The sequence below is a fragment of the Apus apus genome, chromosome 10 (assembly GCF_020740795.1).
Source record: "Apus apus isolate bApuApu2 chromosome 10, bApuApu2.pri.cur, whole genome shotgun sequence".
Taxonomy (NCBI): domain Eukaryota; kingdom Metazoa; phylum Chordata; class Aves; order Apodiformes; family Apodidae; genus Apus; species Apus apus.
Window position 1 is genome coordinate 6,220,620 of NC_067291.1, and position 27,797 is coordinate 6,248,416.

Sequence of the window (27,797 nt, forward strand, 5' to 3'; positions counted from 1 at the left end):
GCTCAAAATGAAAAAGGATAAACAAGTGACAAATAATGTTTCGATTTATTTTTTTGCCACTAGTTTCTAAGCAGGTATATCAAAAAACAAATCCCCAAATGTGTAAAAAGCCTTGTTGATGCGTCTGCTTGCACCACAGCTGTGATGTTCTGCTTGTCTGGATTTATGGCACACTGGGCTGAATAAAGCCTCGAGCAGCTCAGGAGCCTAAGAACCTTAACCTAACAGACAAAAGACAAAACATACAAACACAGGTCTACTTTAAGTTTAAAACTCCAAATGGCAATGAAAGATTATTCAGTTGAGGAACATGCTATTCTTGAAGATTCAGTGGAACTGAGGATTGCAAGTAATGTGCTACCTGCAAATTTATTACATTAACCCCTTCAGTTTCTTGACTTGAGGAAATTCAGACAGGTCAGAAAATGCATGTACACTGGACTAGTGGTATGAAAGACATGACTTTGAAGACATTGGTAAACTAAGATACAATAGTCAACCCATATAATAAGATAGTCAGGAACATAATTATATGAGTATTTTTTTAAAACCATGAAGCTGTTTCCTTCAGTGAAGTTGAAAAATATTAAAACACTAAGTACGTTTAAGTGCAGATGTAAATTCCAAATATTTAACTCTAATCAAATTAGTGTAAATCATCTGCTTTAAATCATCATCTTTTGGTCCTGAGATGAAGAAATATCTCTAACAAGAATGCCTAAAACAAATCCCTACACTTTTGTAAGGTGATCTAAACCATCAAAGATTCCTAAAAATAGTTTAGAACCTTCCTTTAGTGTGCCAAGTTTTACCTAACTTTTTTTTGCAAGTACTTAGTCTAAAAATGAAATATTTTTAAGTAATAATTGAGGGCCTCCAACTTCACGTACTATGCAGAGTATTGCTTCCTTTATACTTCTTGTGAGATGTATACTCTGCATCTTCATACAGAAACAGATCTTCTATGTTATATACTATATACTGGGTTTTTTCAATATTCTATTTTGCTGCTGTTAAAAAGAATTTTATTAAATGACAAAAAAGTGTACGGGACCAGCTCTTACCCTTCTCTTTGTCCAAAGGTGGAAGTATACTGTTGTCTCTGCAGACTTTGAAATATATTTCTTGCTCTATTCCCTCTGGAATGGCTCCTTGCGGTATAATAATACTAACTCCAGTCTCTATGGAGCTCAGTACACCACCATTGCTGTTAAATACACCTCTTGCTGTGGCTACAACAGTGTGTCCGTCTTCTTCCTCCTCATCCTCAAGTGCTGAAGGGCTGCATATAAGACAAAAAGCCTAGCAGTTTTATCAAGATTCTTCCTGAAAGTCAGTGGCATTCTTTCCTCTAACATTTTAGCAGAGCATAGCCTAGAGTAGGCTAGCACTGGTATTGGGAAAACATTAAACGTGTCTCACACTCAACTGCGCGGGATAACTAAGATAAAAGGAGTTCAAGTTCTGTCACAAGAAGAGAATGTTTTCACAAAAAACACACAAAGGTTTCATGCTGCCAGGGTATAACTAAATAGAAACAAAACATTAACAAATGGCTAGTATGAGTAAATTTCATATCCCTTTCTTCTGGTTGAGTGAAATTCTTAAATTTAAAAACTTCTAGCAGCCTACAAAAATCTACATAGCATCAAAACATTAACTGGGTTCTTGAGAACAAATAGGATTCATTCATCTATTACTTTTCTGAGTTACTAAAACATCAAGCAAGATTCCAAGGCTGCTTCATGCATTATTTTGAAATCAAAGAATAATAAAACACTGTTCTTCAAATATTAGTGAAAAGAATTTAACAATTTAGTATTACAATCTGAAGCTCTTGACACAGTTCTTAGAGCATATTAGGCAAGTACAAGCTGCCTTTAAGCAACTTGGTTACCTTCACAGTAAAGAGAAGCAATATGAAACTGCTTAAGTGATTTTCTCTTTCTACAAGTACTTAAAAAGTATCCCTTTCATGTATCTATCATGAGGTCTCTAAGCACACAAAGCTAGTAAGACTTGGTGCAGCAGCTATCCTTAGACATTAATTAATAATCTACCAGAAGATTCTTAATTACAGTATGAGAAATGAGAAACTTAAGTCACAACGCCTTCTAGTAATAGGATGCAAAATGATACAGGGACATAGGACATAATTTAAGCATCTGCCCAAATGCTTTTCAATGTCCTTTGGTGGAATTTTTGAATCATAATATCAAACTTTCAAGTGTAACAACACCAACAGAAATTGGAAACAGAAAAAAAAACACTCCATCTTTCACAGGTTTCACAGACGAACTCCTACAGATGTAGTAAGAAAAAAAGAGCAGCTTACCTCACAGGAATGGCTTTAGGCACAGCATTAACATTATTTGGTTGATATTTAGGCTTGTCGACCTGTACAGCAAAGGTATCCATTCCACTGTCAAACTCGGGAGGCTGCGACGAGCTGTGTGCTTTCAAAATTGGTTGAGGAGAATTTGGAGATTTTGATGGCAACTCTGGTTTATGTTGAGCTTCATTTGGCAAGAGATTATGGTTGAATTTAGGACTTTCAAACTTGCGCTCAAAGGGCCTTGCAGCACTAGTGTAAGGTTTTGTTGTAAAGCGGTTGTAAGAAGGAGTGACTGTTTTCTGAATCTGCTCAGTTCCATTAACAGGGCCTTTGTCAGGGAAGCTTTTCTGAGGATAAAAAGTGGACTGCACAGTGTCCTCTCTAGAGGATCTGAAAATTGCTGGCTTGTTCTGAGGTGGAGGAGGGTCAGAGACAGAGTTAACTGCAACACAAAAATACACATTACCAGAACTCATCAGCGACCATCAGAAATTTCTAATCACACGTTATAGCATAAGAGTACATTTCAATCAATTTAGTCTACTATATAAAATTACATATGTAGGCTCAGCTTAGCTCTCTTAGATCATCTGTCCTATTATGTTTTGCATGTTCAATTTATCTAATATTTCATTAAACAGATACACTAGATACAATGGTATAACCTTTCAATAAAAAGGTTAGGCATTTATACCTAACAGAAAAGAAGAAAACTAGTATTAAAATATTATCATGCACTTGCAAATCTGGAAAATTCAGTTGGCCTAGGCAATCCTCTCAAATGTGAGACAGAAAACAACTTTTTATTCTGCTTTTTGAAGCCTACAACTATCACCCATGCCTAAAGAATTCTGGTCCAAAGCACAGAGAAGTAAATTTTGTAAGTACTGGAATGTTACTTCATCTTCCCTCAGACCACCAGATATGGAAGAGACCGTTACAGCAACTGTTAACACCTGGAAGTTAGTTTTAGACAGGAGCATCAAATAATTTCACAAAACTTAATCTCACTATAGTAAAAAGCTATTTTCACCAAGAATTATTCCAATTTTCAGTTAAGGAACAACACAGCTACCAGCACAGACATGTTGAAGCCCCCAAAGAAGCACCTGATAAGTGGTATTTGTTAGCACCCAAGAAAGGCAAGCTATCCAACTGCTCACCTTCAGAAAGTGCAGGCTTGTGATGTGCTGGGAGAGAGAGGATAGGACTGTTAATCGACTGAGGTTGTGTGTACTGGACTGAGGGAGCAGGAGGAGGAGTTGTGACTTGAGGGATTGGCTCATAGCGCTTTTCACCAATAGGCCTATCCACGGATTCCGTGTCAGCTAGTTTCCCCCTGTTGAAATAAAAGAAATATGTTTCACTTGGGTTTCCTCAGGGCTCTGAGCTCCTGTGTTCACTGCTATTTCTTTCTTCTATGATCACCTGATTTCCATCTTTTCCTATAAACATTAAACCACAATTTTCTTCAATATCCTGTCTCAAGTATAGAAACATTTATTGATAAACACAAGAGATTAAGACAACATTGAATCTTTAGAAGATTAGTAACACAAACCATGGCAAACAAAAGGCAGATGACATTTCAGGTGTATTTGCACAATTGCCTACGAGATCTTAATTTTTCAATTTTATTTTGGCTAATTTCAATTAGAAAGTGTTCTCTAGTTTATAAGGTCTTCAAAATAAAAAATATAAATCCATTTTTTTGGGGGAAGTGGGTGAGTTATCTTTTGAAAGCATGATCAGCCAATAGGAACATGAATTCCAATACAACTCTTCTAAATACACCTAGTATTTGAACAATGCCATCTTAATTAGAAATGTAATCAGCTTAAGCTTCACTAGCTTTATGTGCATATTGTAGGTAACTTTAAAGACTTACTTTTCAAAACACTTTGCTTATAATAGAAATATTTCAGGAAATTGCTGATTTCACAAATACCTGGAATTTTGGACTACAATATATTGCACTTACTTTCAGAATTTGTGTGTTTAAAATTTTATGTGCACATAATGCCCGTGATGAAATGTAACAGTGAGAGGACACCTGAAAACATCCTCACATCAACAACAGTCTTACCACTTGATGTTCCTTTTCAAGTAGTCATAGCTAGTGTAAGAGCCAAGAAATCTAGGTGATGGCAAAGCAAACAGCAATAGAAGAATGAAAGAAAATAGTCATTCTCTCTTGAGCATATTATTTCTTCACACTTATGTTAGTCCTAGAAGTTCTTGTATTAAAAGGTTGCTGAAGCAAAGAGACACTATTTTTAACAGTGATGTTTCTGTAAGACCTTTACCACGCAGAGATGTACAATCATCATCTACCATATTTAATGAGATTTTGTCAGTGAATTAGGAGGTGGTCAAGAACTGACAGATACTGAAAGTAAGAATGAGATTACACTAAGCCATTTATTACAAAATGTATAAACAAAGTTATTCAATATACTGACAAAAGTGAACAAAATATAAATTCTATACTCCAGTAATCTCTCACTTATGCTCCAGTTGCATTAACTTCTTCAGTCTCAACATACACAGAATTATGATGGTTTTATATTGCAGATCATGTACTGAGAACACATTCTTAGCAAATGTTTCTATAGCACTACCAGCTGACCCAGTGGCAGAGCCCACACCATACAATACTTGACTGTTCAACAGTTCCTAAAAGGACATCTTAAGACATAGTTTAGGAATAGCAGGAGAGACAAAAAACTTAAGTATACCAATGACCTTCCTTGATTTTCAACACTTATCTTGCTTATATGTTGCAAGAAAATACATTTCACATTAGGACAGCTTTTCCTCATCCTTTCACTTTCTGTATACTCATTAAAATGTAATGGGCAACAATTTTAGGATCCAACAGTCTTACTGCTTCAGAGGAGTATGTTATGAAACCAAGAAAAGGGCTGATCAACTTTTGGATGTCTGCCTGATGACGACACAAGTGTGATGCTTAGTGAACTAAACAGCATCTGTATGAATGTATCTCTAAAACCAGTGTTGCAGAAGATAATTTTAGATCTGCTGTATAAGCTTCTGTTCTCACTGATGTTATATAAAGACATTCATCCAACAACATAAGTTATTACTGCACGCTCACCCACTCTCTTTATTCCAGTGTGCAATAGCTGCCTTCTCAGAAAACTGCCCACCTCAAATCACTGTTTCTCAGAGGTGTGTTAGCCTGGCGAGGGCAGCACAGCCAAAGCCCATAGAAAACACCTCCCACACTCCACACCTAATCAGAACCTTGTCAGCTTTCCGAGGAACTATAAAATGGGAAAGGGTAGTACATTTTGATGGAGGGGGCAAAAGAAAGCCATGACAACACAAACACAACAGCACAAAGTTGTGCTTAATATGAAGTAAATTGCTCTGTCATAGGCTCCTGACCAAAGGTCAGCCAGAATCTCCACAACATGGTTCAGAACCTCCATGCAATAAAAGTAGTCCACAAAAAAATGCTTGCTTACAACTTGAATTAATGAAGGTCCTCTAATTATTGATGTGATGTTTTCTAAGCTGTTCCTGATTTTTTTATTTTTTTATTTTTTTTACAAAATCGTTACTTCAATTTGAAACAAAGCAAAAATAAACCACAAGAATAAACCTATGGACAATGGGTTGTAAGCCTTGGCATACAAGAGAAAACTTAGCAGACTGCATTGCTGATGTTCAGTTTCCATTCAAAAAGCTCCAACTCGAACAGACATGCAAGAGCTCAGATAGAGCAGTTTAAGAACTTAACACAGGACACTGTTCTTTACTGCCTCCTCAGATGAGGCTGTAACTGACCGTGGGAATATTCTTAACAATATAAAAATATTCTTAACACTACAAAAATTTAAATCAGCTACTTCATTCTGCAGTAAAATGCAGGTAACTACATTGAACCAAGCAGGTACAAATCCACTGCTTTCAGCAACACAGGTAGTAGGCCCCATCATTTCCCCAATTAGATCTACCAAAACATGTCCACTTACAAATCCTACTATTTTCCTCACATCAAGAGAAACTACTCCTTATTCTAGTTACTGACAACTGTAACATCCAGATATGGATTTACCCATACAAATCAGCTTTAGTAATGTCATAAGCTTCTGAAATGATGCAAATAAAATCCCAACAAATTAAGAGTAGACAAATTTATACACACATAATGGGGAAAATACTTTAACAACACTTAGTGGCAAAAAACTTTATATAATTTAGTGTTTAACATTAATATTTAAAACTTAAAAAGTTGTAGCTATTGGCCATGAATAATAAAATGTGTCCTCTGTACTCAGAATACATTATATGGAATATGCAACAGCAAGAGATTGTTTAATCAACCATTCCTGTATCATTGAAAATTGGTCCTGTTTATTCTTAGAGTTTATTCACAGAATAGCAATTACCACATAAATTCAATGGAAAAAAATTAATGACAAAAAAGTAAAAGGGTACAAACTGGAAGCTGGCAAAAGGGAGTCCTAAATATGAACACTTTCTGGAGACAGCACTTTGCTTTGTGTTTCCACAGAAGGACACTGCAGTGTGCTTCTACAGACACTACTGTCCAACTGAGAAGTGCTATTTATCTCTTTCCACATATTTCCATTAATATTCTCATTTTTGTCTATTTGCACTGGACTTCCCTGGGGAAATTTGCTTTCTCATGTCAGTCCCTTCCCATTAGGGGTTACATTCTTTGATAAAGAAAAAAACAACGCAATTTTTTGCTCTCTGACATGTGAAACGATCAGCCTTAGAAACAGAATCACAGAATCATCCTGGTTGGAAAAGACCTCAAAGATCATCATCCAACCATAACCTAACTCCACCAACCATAAACTAATCTAACCATTCAGTGCTTAAATCATGTCCCTAAGCACCACATCCACATTTCTTTTACACACTTCTAGGGATGCTGACTCTACCACCTCCCTGGGCAGTCTGTTTCACTGTACAATCACTCTTCTGGTAAAGAAATTCTTTCTAATATCCAGCCTAAGCCTCCCCTGGTACAGCTTCAGGCCATTTCCTCTTGTCCTGTCATTATTCAATTGAGAGAACAGGCCGATTTCCACCTCCCTACAACCTCCTTTCAGGTAGTTGTAGAGAGCAGTGAGGTCACCCCTCAGCCTTCTCTTCTTCAAACTAAACAATCCCAGTCCCCTCAGCTTCTCCCTGTAAGACTTACTCCCCAGACCTTACTACAGTATTATCTTACCCCTCCATGGCAGTGAGACATCACCTGCCCATATGTGCAAGCCCTGGAGTTACACACCAACTGACAATCAAAGCCAGAACTGAGCAGCCAAAATCATGGAAGTGTTACAGCAGGCAGAAGGGGTAGATAAAAAGTATGGAAAAGTGTCTCAGCTACCAGCTGTTCTGCAGCACAAATTCAACAGTTGTTTACATTTCTCAGGTTTTTCAGCATGTGTGACACAACTGTAAAGGACAACAAATGTACAACACAGGCTTACACAACACTATCTGAATAATGTTACTATCTTCACAATTACTTGATGAAAGCTTACATTTTTCCCCAAAGTATTACCTGCCTTTATGATGACAACACAGTTGATGTCTACAGATGAAAATGGACCATCTATGGGTAATGTTGATTTTTGTACATGGGAATGTAATTGAAAGCTACTGCAATGCATTATGAGACCAACTAACATTTTTTTTTAAAGGTCTCTTCCTACAATGCCCAGAGAGCAGGACAGATATACTCCCATCTTTCCATCAGAAGACACAGGGCAAGTGAAAAGGAAGGATAAAGAACATCACTGACTGAGAATCAGAAGTGATTACAGATTACATTTAGCATATAAAAAATAATAGTTATCATATGTAGACTTCTTGATTAGCAAAAAAGTGAATCCTTTAAAACTTAAGCTTTTGGAAAGATTCCAGTAGTCTCAATCCACAGAATAAGACACTGGTGATGACAAATCCTAGCTCAAATCCTTTAAGACAAGCATTGGAACACAGTGTATTAAGTACATGAAAGACAGCTTGCACATACACTTAACACTATATAAGTTCAGCAAGCTAGTTTATTATTTCACTCTGAAGATCTTTTGATTATACCTTTCCAATATCTTTCCATTAAGTTTGCCAGATTTTGAACTTGATCTGAATAGCCAGATTTCAAGCAGGAATACAACCTTCAAAAGTGTTCATGCCTTCAAAAAGGTCTAATTTTCAGCCTGCACACAGCAATCCAAGATAGCTTTTCAAACTAACAGCTACAAACACATTGTTATAGTTTGAATCAAAACAAGTTTTGGAAATTCAGGAGAGTACTCAAAGTTTGCATAAGCAGCCTCCAAGATAGCCAGTTCTTTACCTGAACTAATTATGTGTTATGAGCTTTCACACAATTTCTGTATCAAAATGTTCCAAATCAAGGAAGCAGAACAATACAGGAAACAGATGTTTCCATCAACAGATTAAACTCTGGCCTCAGCAATATTCCCTAAAGGCTCAGTTTCCTAATGTCAAACATGGCTATCATGTAAAAGCCTGTTTGCAGAATAACTGCATGCAGAACCAAATTAAACCCAAATCTTTGCTTTGAAAGATGTTTAAGCACTCAGTATTAGTTAGACTAAGGAAATACTTTGTTACATTCTGTTAGCAAGTGGTAAGCAAAAGAAGTAACATGTTGAAGATCCTGAAGCCTACAAAAATGAAACATTTCATTTACCACAATAAAAAGTTGGGCTGTTATGTGTTTTCAAGCTGAAGCTACATCTCAACAGTTGAACTGATTTACTGAATACACAACTGCAATTAGATATCATGAACCCCTGGAACCCCAGGCCCTGGAGACAGAATTTGTTTCAGTCCTACATGCCTCCCTCCTTTTTCAAAATAAAATGGAAAAAGAAAAAAAAAAAGAAATCCCCCAAACTTACTTAGAATAATTGGTGAAATTCAGCTGATTCTGTGAATGTATTGGTTTAGTGGGCTCAGAATGGTGGCTGGCAGGAACCTGTGCAGATGGCTTGTTTTCAAAACTCCTGCGATCAAAGTATGAGAGCTGCTTTCGGTAATACTCCTCATCTTCTTCAGGATCATAGTGATTTGAACGCACAATATCTTCAGGTGGCTTCACTTGAGGTCTCTGTGGTTCTGGGGCCCTAATCAAGAATAATAATATACAGTTGCCTGGAACTGCTGAACAAGCCTAAGTACCTACATTACAATTCTACTCCAACCTAACTAGTAACAGAGTAACCAAAACATAATTATAAGAATAATACTCCTTGCCTTTTTAAACTACAGTGCATGGAAATTAGATAGCTGCAACACAGCATGCACAAAGAACATCAGAGAATCATAGAATGTTAGGGGTTGGAAGGGACCCCTAGAGGTCACTGAGTTCAACCCCCCCTGCCAAAGCAGGACCACCTAGGGCAGCTCACACAGAACACACCCAGAGGGGTCTGGAAAGTCTCCTGAGAAGGAGACTCCACAATCTCTCTGGGCAGCTTGTTCCAGTGCTCTGTCACTCTCAAAGTAAAGAAATTTCTCCTCATGTTGAGGTGGAACTTCCTATGCTCTAGCTTATACTCATTGTTCCTTGTCCTATCACTGAGCACCACAAAAAAAAGAGACTGGCCCCTTCCTTTTGACAACCCCCCCTCAAATATTTTTGTAGACATTTATAAGGTCCCCTCTCGGCCTTCTTAAGGCTAATCTCAGCCCTGAAAGATGTTCAAGTCCCTTAATCATCCTCACAGCCCTCCACTGGACTCTCTCCAGTAGATCCCTGTCTCTCTTGACCTGGGGAGCCCAAAACTGGATACAGTATTCCAGATGTGGTCTCACCAGGGCAGAGTTAGAGGCAGAGCAGAATCTCCCTAGACACTTTTCTCAATGCACCCTTATCTCATTTCCCCTTTCACCTTACCTTTTTCCTTTTGTTTTACATTCCATTTATCTCAATTAAACATAGAAAAAAAAAAGGTTAAGATACTGCCTAAGTTTATCCCTGAAAAACACTGAAAAACATGCTGTGTCCTTGCTTAACTTCCCAGCAATCATTTCCATGAGAACAGACTTTCTGCCCCGCCTTACTGTTGACACAGAAATTATATTGACACACTGTCTCCCTACTCTGCTGTTTCCAACTTAAACAGGAAGATGCCTTCTGAATATTCTAATCTCACATTGAAAACTAAATTAATCAGTTGTGCATCTACCTGAAAGTTGTTTTGTCGTGTTCATACTGGCTTTGAGAAGTTGGTTTTGGACCACCCACAGGTGTGAGTGTAGGCTTAGGTGCTAGTTCTGGAGGCTGTAAAGAAAAGCACAGCATATTCTCTTAGACTCTAACATTTAACATAGCATTTATCACCTAACATAACTCATAAGTAGGAATACTAAGATTGCACCCCCCCCCCACTTACCCCAGAAGGAAGACAGAATGAAATACTAGTTAAAGATGAATTGGAGGAGTCTTCAGCACAGCAAAATCCTCTTCAGTGTTTTCATAAAAGCTTTCAGCTTCCACTTTTACAACAGTTAAGTTGCTAAGAGGCTATTCCACAAGCAGTAAAGCTTTCTTTCCAAGACAGTATTTTATTTCTTGCAACATAGTCTCATTAACAAAAATCAGGAATTAAAAAACAAATTACCTACCTTGACAGCTGATGTATCACTTGGCTCCTTCATTTTTTCCAAAGATGGTGATCTTCTTCTTTCAAATATCTTAACCCTGCTTCGCACAGACTGTGGTTTCATGGCTGGATCTTCTTCTTCCTCTGCTAGGGATGGTTGTGTAGGCAGTGGTTTACTGTTAGAAGGCAAAACTTCTGGTTTGGTTTGTGATGAAGCGGGAGGAGGAAGAGAAACACCTGAAGTACTGTGAGAGGGCTCATACTGTCCAGCTTTAGCATTGTAAGCTTGAGGAGGAACTTGTTCATAGCCCCTTACATGTGGATCAAAGTACTGCTTCGGCTCAGGAGATCGAGATATGGCTGACTGGTATGGCTGAGCTTCTTGTTTGTATCTACCATGCGTGTCATATCCAACCGTGTGTTGCTCTTCGTATCGCACTTGTGGCAAGCTGAAGTTTTTGGGTGCGTGCTCGTAGCGAGGTCTGCCATCATAGCTCATTGGGGGGGGTTCCTCAAAACGAGGTTGTGCTGGATAGTAGCTGCGGTCTGTGCTCTCTTCTAGATTTTGCCTGGAATCAAGATCCCTAGGAGGCTGGTTTTCATAAGCTGTTCTTGTTTGGTTGTAGGGCTGTTTTTCATCATAATATGCCCAGTGCTCCTCATAGGGAGGCACACGGTCATCATAGTGTACACGGGGGTCATAGCCTCGAGAAAATTGATCTACATAGTTTGTAGAGTCATACCTGTATGTTGACTGTTCATAGTCTCTACTTGGCTGTTTTTCTGCATACTGAGCCTGGGATTCATAGATCAGATTTGGGTCTCTTTCCTGTCTCTGAACTGGGTGATTAATTGCTGGCTGTTTTAAGACGTAGCTTTGTCTGGATGCTTCTTCACTACTATAGGGATCCTTTCGGTATACCTGTTAAAAAGAGAGGCATGCTTTTCAGTTACAATGAGGAGTAACTGCAGCTGCACTAGAAACGTCACATTTAAAACCCAAGTTTTAAATACTGGCTTTAATTTTGTTTAAAAGCAGAATAATTTGATGCAGTTGCTTGCAATCACAGGAAGCTGAATTTGGTGATTCAAGAGATCCCTTCTGGTCCTATTATTAAGTAAAAACACTTAAGCAGATTAAAAAGGGAAAGACAAAGGTAACAGTCTCATCTTTGAGATTTGGTCTTGGGGAATAGAGGAGAGGGGACACTTTTGCAGGGAATGGGAAGAGCAGAAGTAAATCAATTTATGTATTAGTTAGTTCTAGCATTGCTAAGAAAGTATATCAAGTCACCCAACAAACTGGATTCACCTTCATGATCAAGGATTTGGTATGATTTAAAGACAAAGATCTAATGTCATTTTAGGGAAATAACAGATTTTTCTCAAGGCCTCATTAACAAACAACAGAACATGGACAAGCTAAAAACATCACAGATAAAGTAAAATCAAAATACAGAATGCAGCCTTTTTTTAAAAATGTTGTATGTCTGAGAAGTGACAAATACATAGTTTGAAGCCATGCACACAAAACATTAGATGATGCTTAGCAATTCAGATGCACTGTTTTCTGTAACCTGCAATGATTCCTTACAGGAAAAAAAAATCAGAAGGAATTATCCAAATTAGGGCAAAACAAAAAAAGATGTGCTAGCTTGATGTACAGCAGGAAATCAGCGCAACAAGGCGGCACAGGTACCTTTGCTGGATCTATATGCGGCGATAAGGATGATGGCTCTTGATCTCTTAGGACTATATGAGCTCCCTCAGTACTTGATGTTCTTAAGGGGCCCGCTTGTGGTTGGTAAGAGTTGTAAGGAGCAGCAGTAGGCTCCTCCAGTCTGACATTAGTTAGGTTTACATTAGCATTTACTGCAGAGGTTGATGAGGTTGCAGGGTTTGATTCAGGCGACGGGGAAAGGTAAGGGACTGCAGGTGAGGCATCTGCTTTCTGTGAAGTGTTTAAAATATTTTAAATATACGGCTATTGAACCACTGCATGAGTTTTTGATCTATATTAAAATAATTTAAATGATACTTTGATCAACGCAGCTAGATGTCAAATGAAATGTACTGAAAGTATCATGCATTAGCACTTTCAGAAATTTAGTATGTTGAAGACCAAAAAAGCAAAACATTTAATCAAAGTAGAACAGTACTTCAATCCCCCTCCTGTAAGAATGAGTCACTAAAACAGGCAGGGCAAGCTGGCTACCCCATTCTTTATAACATATTATTGCTGTTGACAGATTCTTGTAAGCACTCACAATACTGGTAAGCAGACTATAAACACAGATTTCTTGTTCAGGAGAACTTGCAACCTGAAGCAGAGTGTGAGAGATTACTTCCTTACCGGCTGAGAAGTAGTTGCTTTAAATCCTGAAGAATCTATTCTGAGATTTGGTTGTGGCTGAGCTTGAGATGCATAAGTATAAGTTTGAGTTTCATGATGCATTCCAGAAGAATCCTCTCTAACAGGTTCAGAAGAACGTGTAATAGCAGATTCAGGAGGAGTCCCAACCTCATCATTCAGAGTTTCATCCAGTTCCTGATCAGTGTAAGCACCCCCTTCTGTATCTGTGTCTTCATAGTCAGATGTGTGCCTACTGTCTGTGCTGTACATTGAATATTCACTACCAGGAGCTGAGAGGTAAGAAAGGCGGTCATCATGTAAATCAAGGTCATCACTTGTAGCACCATCTGCCTGTGTCAAACACAATCAGAGCACATATTTATTGAAATGCCTTTGGAAGAACACCATTTTTCTTGCAACATAAAGCTAGGAGACTTTTTTTATGAATAATTAAGAAACTAAAAAATGATATGCATCTATCTTGTTCTGAACCACAACAGAAAGTCTGGTTTTAAAAAAGTTAGTTATATTCCAAACCCAGCAATAATATGAGAACTCAACAATTCTGTGAATGCACAAGGGAGAAGAAACTGGGTTTCAGTCACTGAAGGTGTTAAAACTTATACCTAAAAGCCTTTTCTCCAATCTAGCTCTCTGACTCATTTTACTAATAGGTCAGATGACTGTCAGTGTAAGGAAGGGGACAGTGCACCGTGTGCAGGAAATGGAAGTGTTTGGCAAGATGCAAAGCTGCACTTCAAAGTGATATTATGATACTGGAATCAGTAACTTGAAGGTAGATCTAAGGAGGTGAAAGAAGCTCAGTCTGAACAAACAGACAACACAAATACTATCAAGCACGCAGCAATAGCCGATTCATCATTTGCTTACTTGCAGCTGGCACTTCACTTGGTATTTGTTCTTCAAGAGGATGGATCTAATGTGCATAGTGTAAGACACAGATTGAGAAGGCAAGTGGAGTTTCAATGGGGAACACTGAATACTAACTTGTGATTTCGTATCTGTGCTCTCACAACACAGAATACAGTTCTCAGAAAGGTCAGAAAGAACATGAATACATTAACAAAAACATTATTCATCATCAGGCAATCTTAGCCTCTAGTACCAACACAGAACACCCAAAAGTTCTTTCAGGAAAAAGCATCCAATCCCCACAGTAATATTATATATTCAAGTAAACAGTAGCCATGAGCAAATGCTCTCACTTACTACACTGCTACATGCAAAAGGACAACTGTAGAGCCCTCATTAACAGCATAACTACACTAATCTAGTGACAAATCTGTTTTAAGCAGTCCACACAGCCATGAGGTATTGCTGCTTCAGTAAATGGTTAAAATTAGGAAAAAAGGAAAACAAACTTCTTTCCAGAACTATCTGCCTATGTCTGTAATACTGGTAACAATGAAAGAACCAAAATATGTCAGAAATACATTTTTGTCATTTCTCCCCAAACCTAGTTCTTACCTTTCCTTCTGAAACCCACACTAGTTGGTTCTGTTGCTGTTGAATTGCTTCCTTTAAAGCTCCATACCATCCTTCATTCATTGAATTCAAGTTAATGGTAGCTAGAAGTAGAGCAGGTTAGTCTGATTTATTTCTGCAGAACTACAGAAGGATCTATATCACCAGCAATAAAGCAACATAAACTGGTAGGTTAAAAATATGAGATTTAAATAGTAATGTAAATACTAGTATTAAAAGCAACCTTTAGTCCTGATGTGGCTTGGGACACTGTATCCCATAGGAAATACTGAGTTAAGAGTAGCTTAGAATAAAGGCTTCAGTTTACCCAGACTAACAAAACTACATCATCTTCCTATTTACTCACGTTTGATTTTGGTTGATAATCCTGCAAAGCCACCAGACCTGTTAAAAATGCCACTTTGATGTTTCAGATTGCATTACATTTGTGTAGTCGTGTGCAAACAATGCACACACCAATGAACTACTCGTTACTGGACTGGGGAGCCTGAATGAGTCAACAGATGCTTGACTTGGTCCATTTGCAGAAAAGTCTGGAGGAAGAAGACACTCATCTCACCTTCCCCTCTCCCTCAGAAATACCAATCCAGTATATCTAATCACTTACTTGTAAAGAGATGGTGATTATTTTTGCGTAGCTTGTGAGCTCTTTCATACAGCTTTCTGGCACTTTTTCTTGATTCTGGGCATAGCCTCATTCTCATAGTCTTTACACCCTGCTTAGAATCAGGATTTAGGAACACTACAATAGGATACCACTGGGCATAATTCAGACGGTCCACTGCATTAGGAGTGACATCTAATAAAGCATGTTTGTCCTGTTGTGATAAAAAGAACAGAGCCAAGAAGATTAATTTTTTTACATACTTTTTTTTGTTAAAACTTCCTCCACAAATTTGTTCTGTTTATGGAGCTCAATGTTTCAAAGTAAATCACTATTTAAAAAAAAAAAAACAAACAAAAAAAAACCCTAAAAGTAAGCAGTTTCCCATTAGTATTCTGCTAACAGAAAAAAAGGAAAGATTGAAACACAAGACCTAGTCTCATTACACACCTCCATCCTACTTTTTAAAAGTTATTCTGAATGCAATAACTTGTTCAGCTTTCATCCACTGCAAGATTGATCTCCAGGACATAGTATCCCCACTGTGCTGCTAGAATAGCTTCTGCCCACCCCCACTCTAACTGGGTATCTGAAAGGCTTGCAGTTGTTTTTTTTTTAAGTAAGGAAATAAAAAGGTAAGAAGTGGAGTTTTGTATCAACTAATGTCAGAAGTTTTAAGGATATCAAGGAAGTGAGACTGAAGGAGCCTTTCCCCTACTCCTTGCACAAAAAATGTGATTTCAAGTTAATAATTTCTAAATTGAGGTTGGGGAAGACTAATGACACCATAAAGTAACAACTTGCAGCTGTCATGTCACATCATGGCTTAAAGTTAAAGGGGAAACAGCTTAAAACAGCTTTAATGGAAAGAGGGCAACAATTGCCAGGAAAAAGCCTAAAGTTACTTCTAAGCTGCATTTATTCATACAGAGAAGGAAAAGAATGGTGGTTTTTTTACTTAACCTTAATAGAGAGGTGAGAAAGCTTTTTCCAGTGAACATGCTCATTCGTTATGATTCTACAAATAAAACACTCAACACTTTACTTGATAATACCAGTTTTACTCTTCTTGTGTTAGAAGTCCAGTGACAAAAAAAGACTTACTCTATCGATAATCTGTTTTATAGTGTGGAGACGAATAATGCCAGAACTACGTTGGTCAGTACCAGCATCTCTTGGTTCACTTTCTGGTAAAGAGGACACAGTAAAAATCTGTTGTGAGTTTACCACACACTCTTCATTCCCTCATTAAGATAGAAAAAATAGCTCAGAAAGTCAAGTCAGATTGAAGATACTCCCCCGCTTCAAAATAATACACAAAAAACTGCCCACTAATTTAGCCATAAAAATTAGGACATCTTTACATAAGCACTTAGAAATAGCACAATATGGTACTGAATTAAAAATTAAATTCAAGAAGGCTACAGATAGAACAAGTACTACTTTTACCTTATGAGAATTACCAGCAACCGAACAGTGAGTTTGTTTAGTCTCTTCCTTACACTGTTAGCAACCTATTAAACATGTTAACAGCTAAAGTAATAATGTAGAAATAAACAATCTAGCAAAGGAAAGCAGACTATTTCATAACAGCAGAAAAACCTGATCTCACACTTACTTGCAATTTGAAAGATATCTGGTTCTTCTCTAGCAAGTTTCTCCCGTGCAACATCAGCTATTGGACCAAAAATGGTAACAGGTCTGAGAAACCCAGCTAGAAGAGAAGGGGGGGGGAAAAAAAAATAATAAAAAAAATCAACATATATCAATTGCTTAAAACAAATGCAAAAAACCCTTAAATTCCTAAGCTGATGCAAAGCCAATCACACAAACCTGTTAACCTGCAACAGTAAGAACAAAGCCATACCTTCCCGAAGAACAACTCTTTCATAGGCAGGAAACTTGGTCTGAACAGGTTGGGCAGAAAGGTCTTCTCTGCTTTTTCGGAGGTTTCTCTTGGAGCTGCGCAAGCCTCGGAATCTCCAGAAATCCGCTCGATCTCCTCCTGCTGTCTTTGGAAGCGTGTACTGCACACTAGCTAGTTGCTCAGCTCTAAGATGACAACAAATTCCAACCAGTTACCAAGGTTCCCCACCAGCTTCTGAAGTAATGCTTGACTAGCAAGCTTATACTTCAAAAAAAAAAAACTACCACCTGCTGAATCAAGCTCTGTTTTTCAGTATTAAAAAGTGCAAGATTGAACTACTGAGGCTGAAACCACATTTCTAAAGCTTCATACAGCCTTGTCTCTAGTATAGAAAAGAAAGCTTTGAGGGTTTTTGTGGGCTGTACAAGAGTCAAAAGCAAATTCACAGATGAGATCCTTAACTCCAATTGAACACTTTGTCACTTATTTCTGACTAAACCATTTCTATAAACTAGTGTCCTGCAGACAAGTCCAATAAATGGTTATACAGATGCAGAATTTAAAACTGTAGTTTTAAAACAGCAATTTCAGTATTTTAAGATCGTACCTGTTTTTGTTAGGTATGATACCTCTTTCAACTTCCTTATGGTTCTTGCCAATTCGAATTGCCAGCCATGAACCCAGTTTGCCATTGTACAGAGTGTCCACCACACGGAACACTTCACCTTTGTTGAAACTTAGTCCATAAGGAGATTCCTTTTCATATTCAAAATGAGTTCTGATATAGAAAGAATCTCCTACATCTGACTCAACAATGCGACGATAAACTGAAAAAATAGAGAGAAACCCCAAAAATACAGTGTTATGTAAGTTCAAGACATGTCTTTACGCTCACCAGAATTACTCAAAACAGTGTCTCATCTTAATTCTTTGTTTTAAATATACACTATTACTTCAAGAAGCCTTAACATCTTAGAGCTGCACTATTTTAAGGGGCATAACTATTAAGAGCAAACTCTACCAACATAAATTCAATTTTCATGGTCAAAAATGCAGTATTAATACAAGCTTAATTCAGTTCCCCTGAAAGGAATGATTCTTACTGGGTTAGAGCTTGTCTGTGCATGCACATCAGTGAAATAATTTTTAAAAATGGAAGTACAACACTCTCCTAGTCCCAACCAAGGTTTCATGTCAATACTTCTCTCAAATGCTAGGGGTTATTTTTGGTGGGGTTTTTCTTTGGTTGTTTTTTTTTTTTTTGGGGGGGGGGGCTGTTTTGTTTTGGGGGGAAAGGAAACGTGTGTTTCTGTTACAGTATTAATCTCTAGTGGGTTTGTAGCAGTAACCTATCCCAAAGGTAAAAGAAGTTAACAGTCTTCATAAGGTGCCAATTCCCTGCATGCTAGAAGTTAGACATCACTCTCTATACTTCACACCTTGCTCCAAACAGTCTACTACATTGGGTCCTGATACTCAAATATTTACCGTCTTTTTTCTTCTGTGCCAAAATAGTTACTTCTTCTCCTTTAGGAAGATCAAGCAAAAAAAGGACAGCTTCTTCTCTGATGATATTTGTGAAGTCTACGTTATTTACCTGTTACCAATGAAGTAACCAGTTTGATTTAGCACACAACCTTATAACAGAGATTTAACTACACATTGGGAAATCTAAATAACTTATTGGTAACATTTTTTTAGTTTTGTTTCACACACACACACCAGATGCATGTATCTCAAAATGTCTTTTAAAGTGCAACTATTTAGAGGTACATTTCTTGATAAAATAACAGCTTCCAGAACAACAAGTACCTGTTCATTTTCTAGTCTTTAGATGAAGAACCTATAAATATCAGTAACACGCAGAGCCCTCTAAGAATTTAGCGACCCAAAAGTTAAAACAAACAACTTTATCAACTTAATTAGCCTAAGAAACTGGACTTAAAACGTATTAACCTTCTAACAGCAGTACAGTAACAGGAGGTTTTGCTACTATAAAGCCACCTAATAAGTACACACAGAAAAAAACCCTGTAAGAACTTCAATACCACAGAAAGAAAACCTACATGGTTATAACAAAACATTTGTGCTGTTACTGTTTTGACATACCCTGAGAATCTGGTCCCCTTCTTCTAGTCCTTCTTTTGCTGCAGGGCTGTCTTCCAAAACACCAGCTACAAATATGCCAACATCATTGCCACCTGCTAGTCGCAGGCCCACACTATCTCCTTTTCTGAATTTAACAAGTTTCATGCTGGGCCTAGAGATCAAGAAAATATTCCAATTAGAGGTGTAATAGCACAAAATACCCTGGTAAATTTGAAACTGAACACATGCAAAGAATTAATTTGCCTGTCATTTCAATTAGAGGATACTATGAGATGCATACCAGTAACTGCTCATCAGCTGCAGCATTACAACCCACTTATTAGCAGCACTTCTAAAAACCCACCTGTATTTACTTGTTTAGTGGGGTTTGTCTTATGCTCATACAGTGATTCAAGTGAGGCACTTCACTCTCCTCCAAAAATGTTCCTCCCTTTAAAGAGCTGTGCTGGCATACAGATCTATTTTGTCTCTGAAGAGATTAAGACGAACTAGAGACGAAACTCAACTAGAATCATGCTGCAGTATCTCTCCTCTCTCTAGAGACTGGGACAAGGTGGGAGGGGCAGCAGCTGTGTGCAGGGAGAGAGAAGTACTGCAAATTCTTTTCACCTATTGCTCATTTTAACTGCTAATTTCCAGAGGAAATTAATAGACTTTAAAAAGGTGTATTACACAATGCAAGTGCCAACAAGGCTCAGGAATAAACCTAGGGTCTACATCCTAAAATTTCTGAAAAGAAGCCCCAGGACAACATATCAGACTTTACATCAAACCACTTACGGGGGTTATTCATCACCTTGAATAAAAGCTTGGTTTGCTCAGGGACCAAGCAGATTAGAGTAGAGCTCAGAGTTACATTACCGAAGCATTCCATCTTCATGGGTTGAATTGGATAAAGGACCATCAGATGGACTGACTGGTAAATCCACATCTGGCTGGCCTCCTTGTGCATAAACTGGCTTTGGCTCTATTAAAATATGAAAAGATTCCAAATGTCCATTTAGTCATTTAAAGATGAGGAAACAGAGGTTAACTTAATTAAGAGCGTAATGACTTCTTCAGTAGCCTTCCTCTACCCCACTTAAACATAATATTAGAAGTTTACTAAAACAGAAGACACTCTATGCCATTCAAATCAGCATGATTACTGGCCTAATTATACCACAGAAAAAAAATCTCAGAACTTACTTTATACTTCATCAAGTACTTTGAACACTGTACAAGAACTAGAAGGCTTCATGCTTGCAAGATCACTTTCAACCCTGCTGTTTCTCACCTTATCTGACAATGTGTTCATTTTCCATTGGCTCTCTTCCCTCAAGAAATCAATTTTTGAAACAGAAATACCACAAAACACTCAAACTACTTCTGCATGCTTTGAGGTTGGTAGATTTCAGTGATCGCTTTGGTTCAGTTGGTGGCTCTTAAAAATATGCACTTAGTATAGCCCTGCTGCACAGATCCTCTGGAGTGACTGGGAGGAAAGCACCACTGCAGTTTTCCCCCAGTAATAAGCAGTATCAGTGGCTCTTCCCTGCTGCATGGTTGGTCATGCTAGAAGAATCTGTATTTAAGGCTTATCTCTGCACACTTGAACAAGGCTGATTTCAAACTAGGCTGGTTTTGAACTAGTCTGATAGCCCTGATTTTCTCAACAACTGTGCTGTCTTCCTTTCAAATCACCAGACTAGTTTGAAATTGGGAATTTCAGAAAACAGTTTGGTAATAGTGCCTTTTCTAACATGACTTTTGTCCTTACCATACAGTAATACAGTTTTTTCCTTTAGAGTCTTTAATGACCCTTTCCTAGCCCCAGCCTCTGATGATCCCTCTGAACAAATACTCTGCTTCCACCCTCTGACACAGTCAGCCGTTAGTTGTCTTGCCTTAAGTCTAGGCAGCATGTGTCACAGAATCTGCCAACTACTTTTCTAACCACATTTTCATTATGGTCTGAGAGATTCTCATTCCCCATGAGCCTTCTGCGAGGCTGTTAAATAATTATGCGCTTTATGGCACCTTTTTATCTCAGACTATAAACTATGGCAAGTTAATTTTTATCTCCAGACAAATTTAAATATTATCTTTAGTTACTGGCCTGTATCTCCTCCCATCCAAATTTATTATTTCCATGTGCCTCTACCTGTTCACCCAAGAACAGGACATTTCTTTTTCCCCACTAACCAACAAAATCCCCACAGCACTTTTTACTTTCTTGCCAGTCCAGTACACTGGATTAAGAACCATCCCAAGGGTCTCCTATACTGACTTTGTATTATGCCAATTACTAATCTTCAGGATTTTATGGAAATAGATAATTCATCTTTCCAATCTCACTATCATATCCTTTTTCTATCTTGGCAACGATAAACTTACTTCATCTGCATCTTTTCATAACAACACTGCAAAAGATCACCACCTATGGCAGTCTTTTTAATAACGGCTGCTGCATCAGACAACCTACTGTTCTCACTTTCAAGATCTTTCAGAGTCTATCATCATAACTCTTCCAATTCTTCACTGAAATACTGAATGCTGTGTGCAGAAGTGTCACTGCTCATCCCTTAAGTCTTCAAATATTTTCAAGCTTGAATGTGCTTTATCTCAGTCTACCTAGCCTTTCAAGAACAGCTCTCTCTAAACCACCTGCACAGCTCTTCTTTCTCCACATAAAATTTCACTACAGCACCTCACTCTAAATAAAAAAATCTTGTAAGGCAACCTGCCCAGAACAGTTCCCTGTCACCATATTTTCTTTTTTTGCACCAACTGGCCTTTACCTGCTGCCATTTAGCTTATCCTTCCCTTTCAGAAAAACTTGAGATTTCATTCTGGTTTTATTAGTTCTACTGCACTTGTTAAAATGCCTACTTGGTCCATGCTTGTAGTTAGTAAGCACTACAGGAACGAGGCATTCCAGAGCATTCTGAATGGTGCTTGTAAACTGTAGTGCTAAACAGGCTTAACTACATCCTTGTAAAAATACAGTCTGTTACATTAGCCTGTAAGAACCAGCCTACTGCTTGACCCTCAGAAATGACCAATTTTAACCTTGAGAAATCAGGACAAAACTCTTCATGATCATCACCTATAAATGGAGCTCTAAACACTGAACCCCGACCCCTATAAAATGGGCAGATCCCACAGCTCAGGTTTTCAACACTGAGACTTCAAGATATAATGTGGTTATGGTTACAAAGACTGTTCATATTCAGAAATAATTAGGACTTGGTCTGTTTTAAAACTTCAGAAATCATTCCACAAATATGCAATGGCATAAAGTCTTTACTGGCCATTCATTCGTAATGACATGCAAAATTAACATTTTAATGTTTTTACCTGGGAGGGGTGGAGTTTGTTTTTCAGTTCTTTCAACTGCCACCTCTTCCATAGTTTTAGAAATATCATCTGCATTCTTCACAGGTGTAGAGACAGCTCCAGGTTTAGTTATTCTCTCATCTTCTCTGCTTCGAAGACTATATTAGAAAAAAATATTTCAGTCCAGAAACAGAATTGTTTCTATGACCTTGGTCAACTAAGACTAAACAAATCCTTTTATTCATGAAGTTCATGTTTGGTTGGTAAGGAATTACCGTATACTATTTAACACGGTTTTGATATTAGAATATCACATTATCAATTATTTTTTTACCATTCCTAAGTCCAAGCATTTTCTCCCTAACTTGATGTTAATAAAGAACTTCTCTAGATACAGCTATTTAGAAAGGAGGACATGGTGAAACAGGCTGCTCTCTGCTTCAAGTGTAGAAGTCATATACATGTGCTGTATGATGAAAGCAATAAAGGAATTAAGAAACAAAGGGAAGAAGGGGAGAAGAGCAGTTACAATGGTCTTTTTCTCACCTCTTCCTGTAGAAATCATGGATTTTTAGACTTCGACCTTAGGCTTTGCTGTGATCAAGCTAATTTATCTGCTCCTTTGTGTGGCAGCTGCCACTCAAGTCATCCATATATTTTAGCAAAAAAGACAACTTGCTACTTCTTATGCATTTGCTATACAGGCTCACAGTGCAAAACAAAGGCACATACAAGTTAAAAAAGAAAAAGTGTGTTGTTCTTTACATTATGAGAGCAACTCAAGTTCAAAGGAACATAATTTCTGCTCCTTTAGCACAAAATGAGATTTTTATGTTGTTACATAGAGGTACAGCCACCAGGTGTACTACAGCAGAACTGAACAGAGGATAAGCCATTTGTTGAAATGTTAACTGTTAACACTGCTATTTGTGCAATAGGAAATAATTTCGTAGATTTGAACCAGATGAACATAAATAATCAGCTGGGGAAAAAAACGAAGTACATGGATACACCAAGGAGACAGTCTTAAGTCCCAAGCGTGTACATTCTAAAAAAAACCAAAAAAAGTCATGAGATGCTCAAAGTATCTATTCAATTCCTGAGAGTCGGCAAAAAAAAAGATATAAAAAGTGTTTGAGAGAAGACAGATACAAACAAATCAGGGCTTTTTATGTAATCAGTCTTAACTGGCAAGGAGGGAGAAAAAGATACTTCCTTAAAGATAGCAGTGGCTTGGTCAGTGCAAGCCCATCTCCTCTTATAAGGGAGAGGTCTGCACTGGGGTGGGGAAAAAAAAGCTTTCTCACTACCAACAGCTAGATGGTGCTACTAGGCAATAATGAGTATCACTTTCAGTAAAATATATAAATTTACTAAAAAACACACAAAACCCATGATGCTGAGTAAAGACTGCTTATTTTAATCAGAACCAACTTCAAGAGTTGGATGTAAAGAGATACCAGCAAATCTACTCATGCAAGATGCAAGGAAGAACAAACAGTAAACATCCAAAGACAAGCAGAAAGTGCTTTCCTGAAACAATGTGAAGTTTGAAGCATCAGCAGAGCTCAGCTATTCAGCCTAGACAAACTAAGACTTTTCAGCACTTTCTTCTGACAGTTTTAAAACTGTGTGCCTGAAGGCAGCTAAAAAACAATACATAAAATACTGCAATCATCACAACAGTCTAGGAAGACACAGGCAACCTTGCATTGCAAACAACCAACATTTTAAGTCATGGGTAAAAACGAGTAGTAGTCTAATTTTAGAATTCTCATTTGTATCTTTTTTGTTCAGATAAACACCTTTTGGTAGTTTCCATAGTGGTTTACAATTTAGGCTAAAACAACTATGTCTAGCAAAATGAAAAGTAAGCATTTATCCTTCTACTTTGTTCTCAGACTTCAGATAAAAGTTTTCTTATTCCTCTTTCAGATTTCCAGCATTTTTTCATTTGTATATAAAATTAAGTGCATAGGCAAAAAACTTATGTATCTTACTCTGACACTGAAGCATGACTAGACTCCTCATTCCCCTGAAAATATTTCCTGGCTTGTTAAAAACAGACATGCATTTAGCTGTTCAAATACACCCTAAGTGCCTTATAAACAGAAGTCCTGCAGTAGTTTAAGCTACCACTGATTTCCCTCCTCTCCCCAACATGTTTGGGAAATGAGAACTTGTTATTGAGATCTCACAGTAAATTTTCCCATGAGCCCTCTCTACCTGTTTCCAAGCATCTCCTAAGCCTCAACAGAAGCATTACTCTAAAATAGTATTCTATTTTACTTTAAAAATAAGGCAAAAAAATACTGCAGTTACTACAGAAGGACAAAGTTCATTTTATATTTCAACTCCACAAAGTCCAAAACTCCTATAATTTTATGGTTTTATACCTGCACGTGGATATTATAAAAAGAGCACAAATGCAGAATAAAACAGCTCTCAAGAGCAGTAACTAAAATACAGCCACTGAGAGCATAGTACAACATAGTCAGGTAAATGTCTGAAGCAATATGCTCCTAGACTGGGCTACTGCTATGCATGTACACAAATACACCCTGCAACTAAAATACATGCAAAAGGTTAGTTCTGCTCTACATAAGGCACCAAAGTTTAAATGAGAAAAAGCTGACAGAGACACAATTGTGATAGAACAGAAAGGAAAAAAAAAAATCAGAAGAGCAAGAGAGGTGATTTTTTCCTGGTTTGCTTAAATTGTCCAGAAAGCTCTCAATATTTCACAATGCAAGATGAAACAGAAAACAACTTCATGCTGTCACTGGTTCTAGGTGATGGAAACTTGTTAAAAGCTGACAGCTGCACTTGGCAAGAGACAAAAGTGTTGTTCACTGGGTACACGGGAACACTATTCATTAACATCTGTGCTGTGTCAGGGTCCCCTTTACCTCACTTCCTCCTTTTTTTAATTTAAAAGTATGCCTAACAGAAGCATTTTTAATAACCTTGAGTCACAAAATGCAGTCAGCTTCACACTAGTGCCAACAATTGTGGCTTCAACTTCAGAACAAAGATTGTATGCAACACACATTTGTTTGCACAGAAAAAACGTTGAAATTATGAACATGTAGGCTCTTTCCAAATGTGTTTTCAGCATATCTTAAACTGTTTAGTGTACTCTCCCCATTTCTGGGGCCAACACAAGGACATGGAGCAGCTGAAGCGAGCCCAGAAGAGGGCCATGAAGACAATCAGAGGGCTGGAGCACCTCTCCTGTCAAGACAGGTTGAGAGAACTGGGGTTGTTCAGTCTGGAGAAGAGAAAACTCTAGGGAGACCTCAGAACACCTTCCAGTACCTGAAGGGGTTACAGGAAAGCTGGGGAGGGGCTTCGTGCAAGTGCATGGAGTGACAGGACAAGGGGGAATGGTTTCACACTGGAGGACTGCAGATTTAGATCAGACATTAGGAATAAATTCTTCACTGTGAGGGTGGTGAGACACTAGAACAGGATGTCCAGGGAAGTTGTGGCTGCTCCATCTCTGGAAGTGTTCCAGAACAGATTAGATGGGGCTCTGAGCAACCTGGTCTAGCGGGAGGTGTCTCAGACCATGGCAGGGAGGTGGAACTAGATGACCTTTAAGGTCCCTTCCAACCCAAACATTTCTATGACTCTGTAAGAAAACAGTAAGAGCAAAGAGGCATCTTTCTAAGCACATTCAAAATAGGGTTGATTTTTGTCCTATAATACAGGGTTTCAGTTTCTCTTGAAAACAGACAGAACATTATTTCTCAAGATATAAAAATGGACAACCTCATCCTTCCAGAAATAATTATGACCTCTACAACGAGTTCTTCAAGCTACCACCATCTTTCTTGCTGAGGCTGAAGTGTTAAACATACCAGAAATGACTCCTGCTATTCCAGTATCCAGGTGAGGGAGGCAGCATAGGAGGGAGAGTTTTCAAGTAGGAGTTCTTTCAACTAGTAAAGGGCAGCCCAAGATGTATTTGGCAGGCTTCCCAGCACCTGGCTGCAAATGCCACTTTTCAGGATAGGTCACACCAAAAGCTTACTCTGCTCAACAACTTGTTACTGCCAGCATTAAGACCAGACAGGTAAGAAAGAGTATATATATGATACTCTCTAACTTTGGATGCAGTGACCTCTTGTGCTCATTCCAGCTTTTCAAGTACAGCTCTCAAGAGATTATACAAAGTTGCCTTATGTTATCTGGCTTCTAAGATGCATTGTTCCTCTGCCTGAGCAGTTGTTGTTCTGTGTATCTTCAGAGTTATATGCATCTTTAAAAAACTATATTTAATGTTTAAAACATTATCTACTCAGAGAGCTCCTCCTCAAAGCCAGGACATATTTGTATCTTATGTTTCACTTAGTACCTAATTCAGTATCAGCTGGCTATAAATTTTCCAAGTACCCAAACACAGAGAAATAATCATAGCCCTAGAGATTTTTAAGATGCATTCTCTAGATTCTTTTCAAGACTAACAAGTGAAAACAAACACATAGAACCATACTTAGACCTTTTTATTAGTAAATCAAGAAGAATACGTTATAGAATCTGAGTTTTAAAAAGACTGTTCAAGAGACATCTCTGAACTTCCTCTGGATTAAATAACAGCTACAAGTGCTATTTAATGCATTGACAGAATATTCAATAGCAATTGTTATGGAAATTCCATATCCAGGAACTCTGCAGGCACACTGGTGTACATACCAGTATGAAAGACTGAAAGATGGACAACACTTAAGATGCTGCCAGACCCCAAGGCAATACTGAAGCAGAAGTCTGCTGGCAGATTTCTGTGCTCTGCATATTTAGGAGTGTCAGCCAGTAGTTAAGCTTGTATAAAAGGACTAAGAGGATTCCTCTGGAATTTCTCTCCACATGAACATAAAAACATTTGGCAGAACAGGGTCTAAATGAAGACTCATTATCTTAGATACATTTTTCATGTCCTCCTTAAGCTCAGTTAGACTACTTTTTGCACCTTTCTTACCCCAGATTGTCTTTCTCAAGCTTTTCCCCCCACTCTAGTTTTTTTACCAAATTTTAAAAAATGAAGCAGTTGCAACTAGTTC

The 27,797-nt window shown here is 38.0% G+C and overlaps 1 protein-coding gene across 10 annotated transcripts in view; it reads right to left on the minus strand.

Annotated features, from left to right (window-relative positions):
• Window positions 1-27,797, minus strand: part of TJP1 (tight junction protein 1) — a 160,949-nt gene that overhangs the window by 5,196 nt on the left and 127,956 nt on the right. For 8 of the 10 annotated variants that reach the window (XM_051628977.1, XM_051628976.1, XM_051628975.1 and 5 more), the window contains 18 exons: window positions 22,756-22,892; window positions 20,278-20,383; window positions 19,417-19,567; window positions 18,796-18,904; window positions 17,915-18,134; window positions 17,308-17,492; window positions 17,059-17,154; window positions 16,545-16,627; window positions 15,444-15,654; window positions 14,819-14,919; window positions 13,331-13,681; window positions 12,677-12,928; window positions 11,000-11,899; window positions 10,561-10,655; window positions 9,271-9,495; window positions 3,499-3,674; window positions 2,336-2,777; window positions 1,065-1,282 (listed from right to left, as the gene is read on the minus strand). In XM_051628977.1, the coding sequence (XP_051484937.1) occupies window positions 1,065-1,282; window positions 2,336-2,777; window positions 3,499-3,674; window positions 9,271-9,495; window positions 10,561-10,655; window positions 11,000-11,899; window positions 12,677-12,928; window positions 13,331-13,681; window positions 14,819-14,919; window positions 15,444-15,654; window positions 16,545-16,627; window positions 17,059-17,154; window positions 17,308-17,492; window positions 17,915-18,134; window positions 18,796-18,904; window positions 19,417-19,567; window positions 20,278-20,383; window positions 22,756-22,892 (4,058 nt within the window). The remainder of the gene's footprint in view (window positions 1-1,064; window positions 1,283-2,335; window positions 2,778-3,498; window positions 3,675-9,270; window positions 9,496-10,560; window positions 10,656-10,999; window positions 11,900-12,676; window positions 12,929-13,330; window positions 13,682-14,818; window positions 14,920-15,443; window positions 15,655-16,544; window positions 16,628-17,058; window positions 17,155-17,307; window positions 17,493-17,914; window positions 18,135-18,795; window positions 18,905-19,416; window positions 19,568-20,277; window positions 20,384-22,755; window positions 22,893-27,797) is intronic. The other 2 variants (XM_051628985.1, XM_051628984.1) reach the window with 1 other exon arrangement.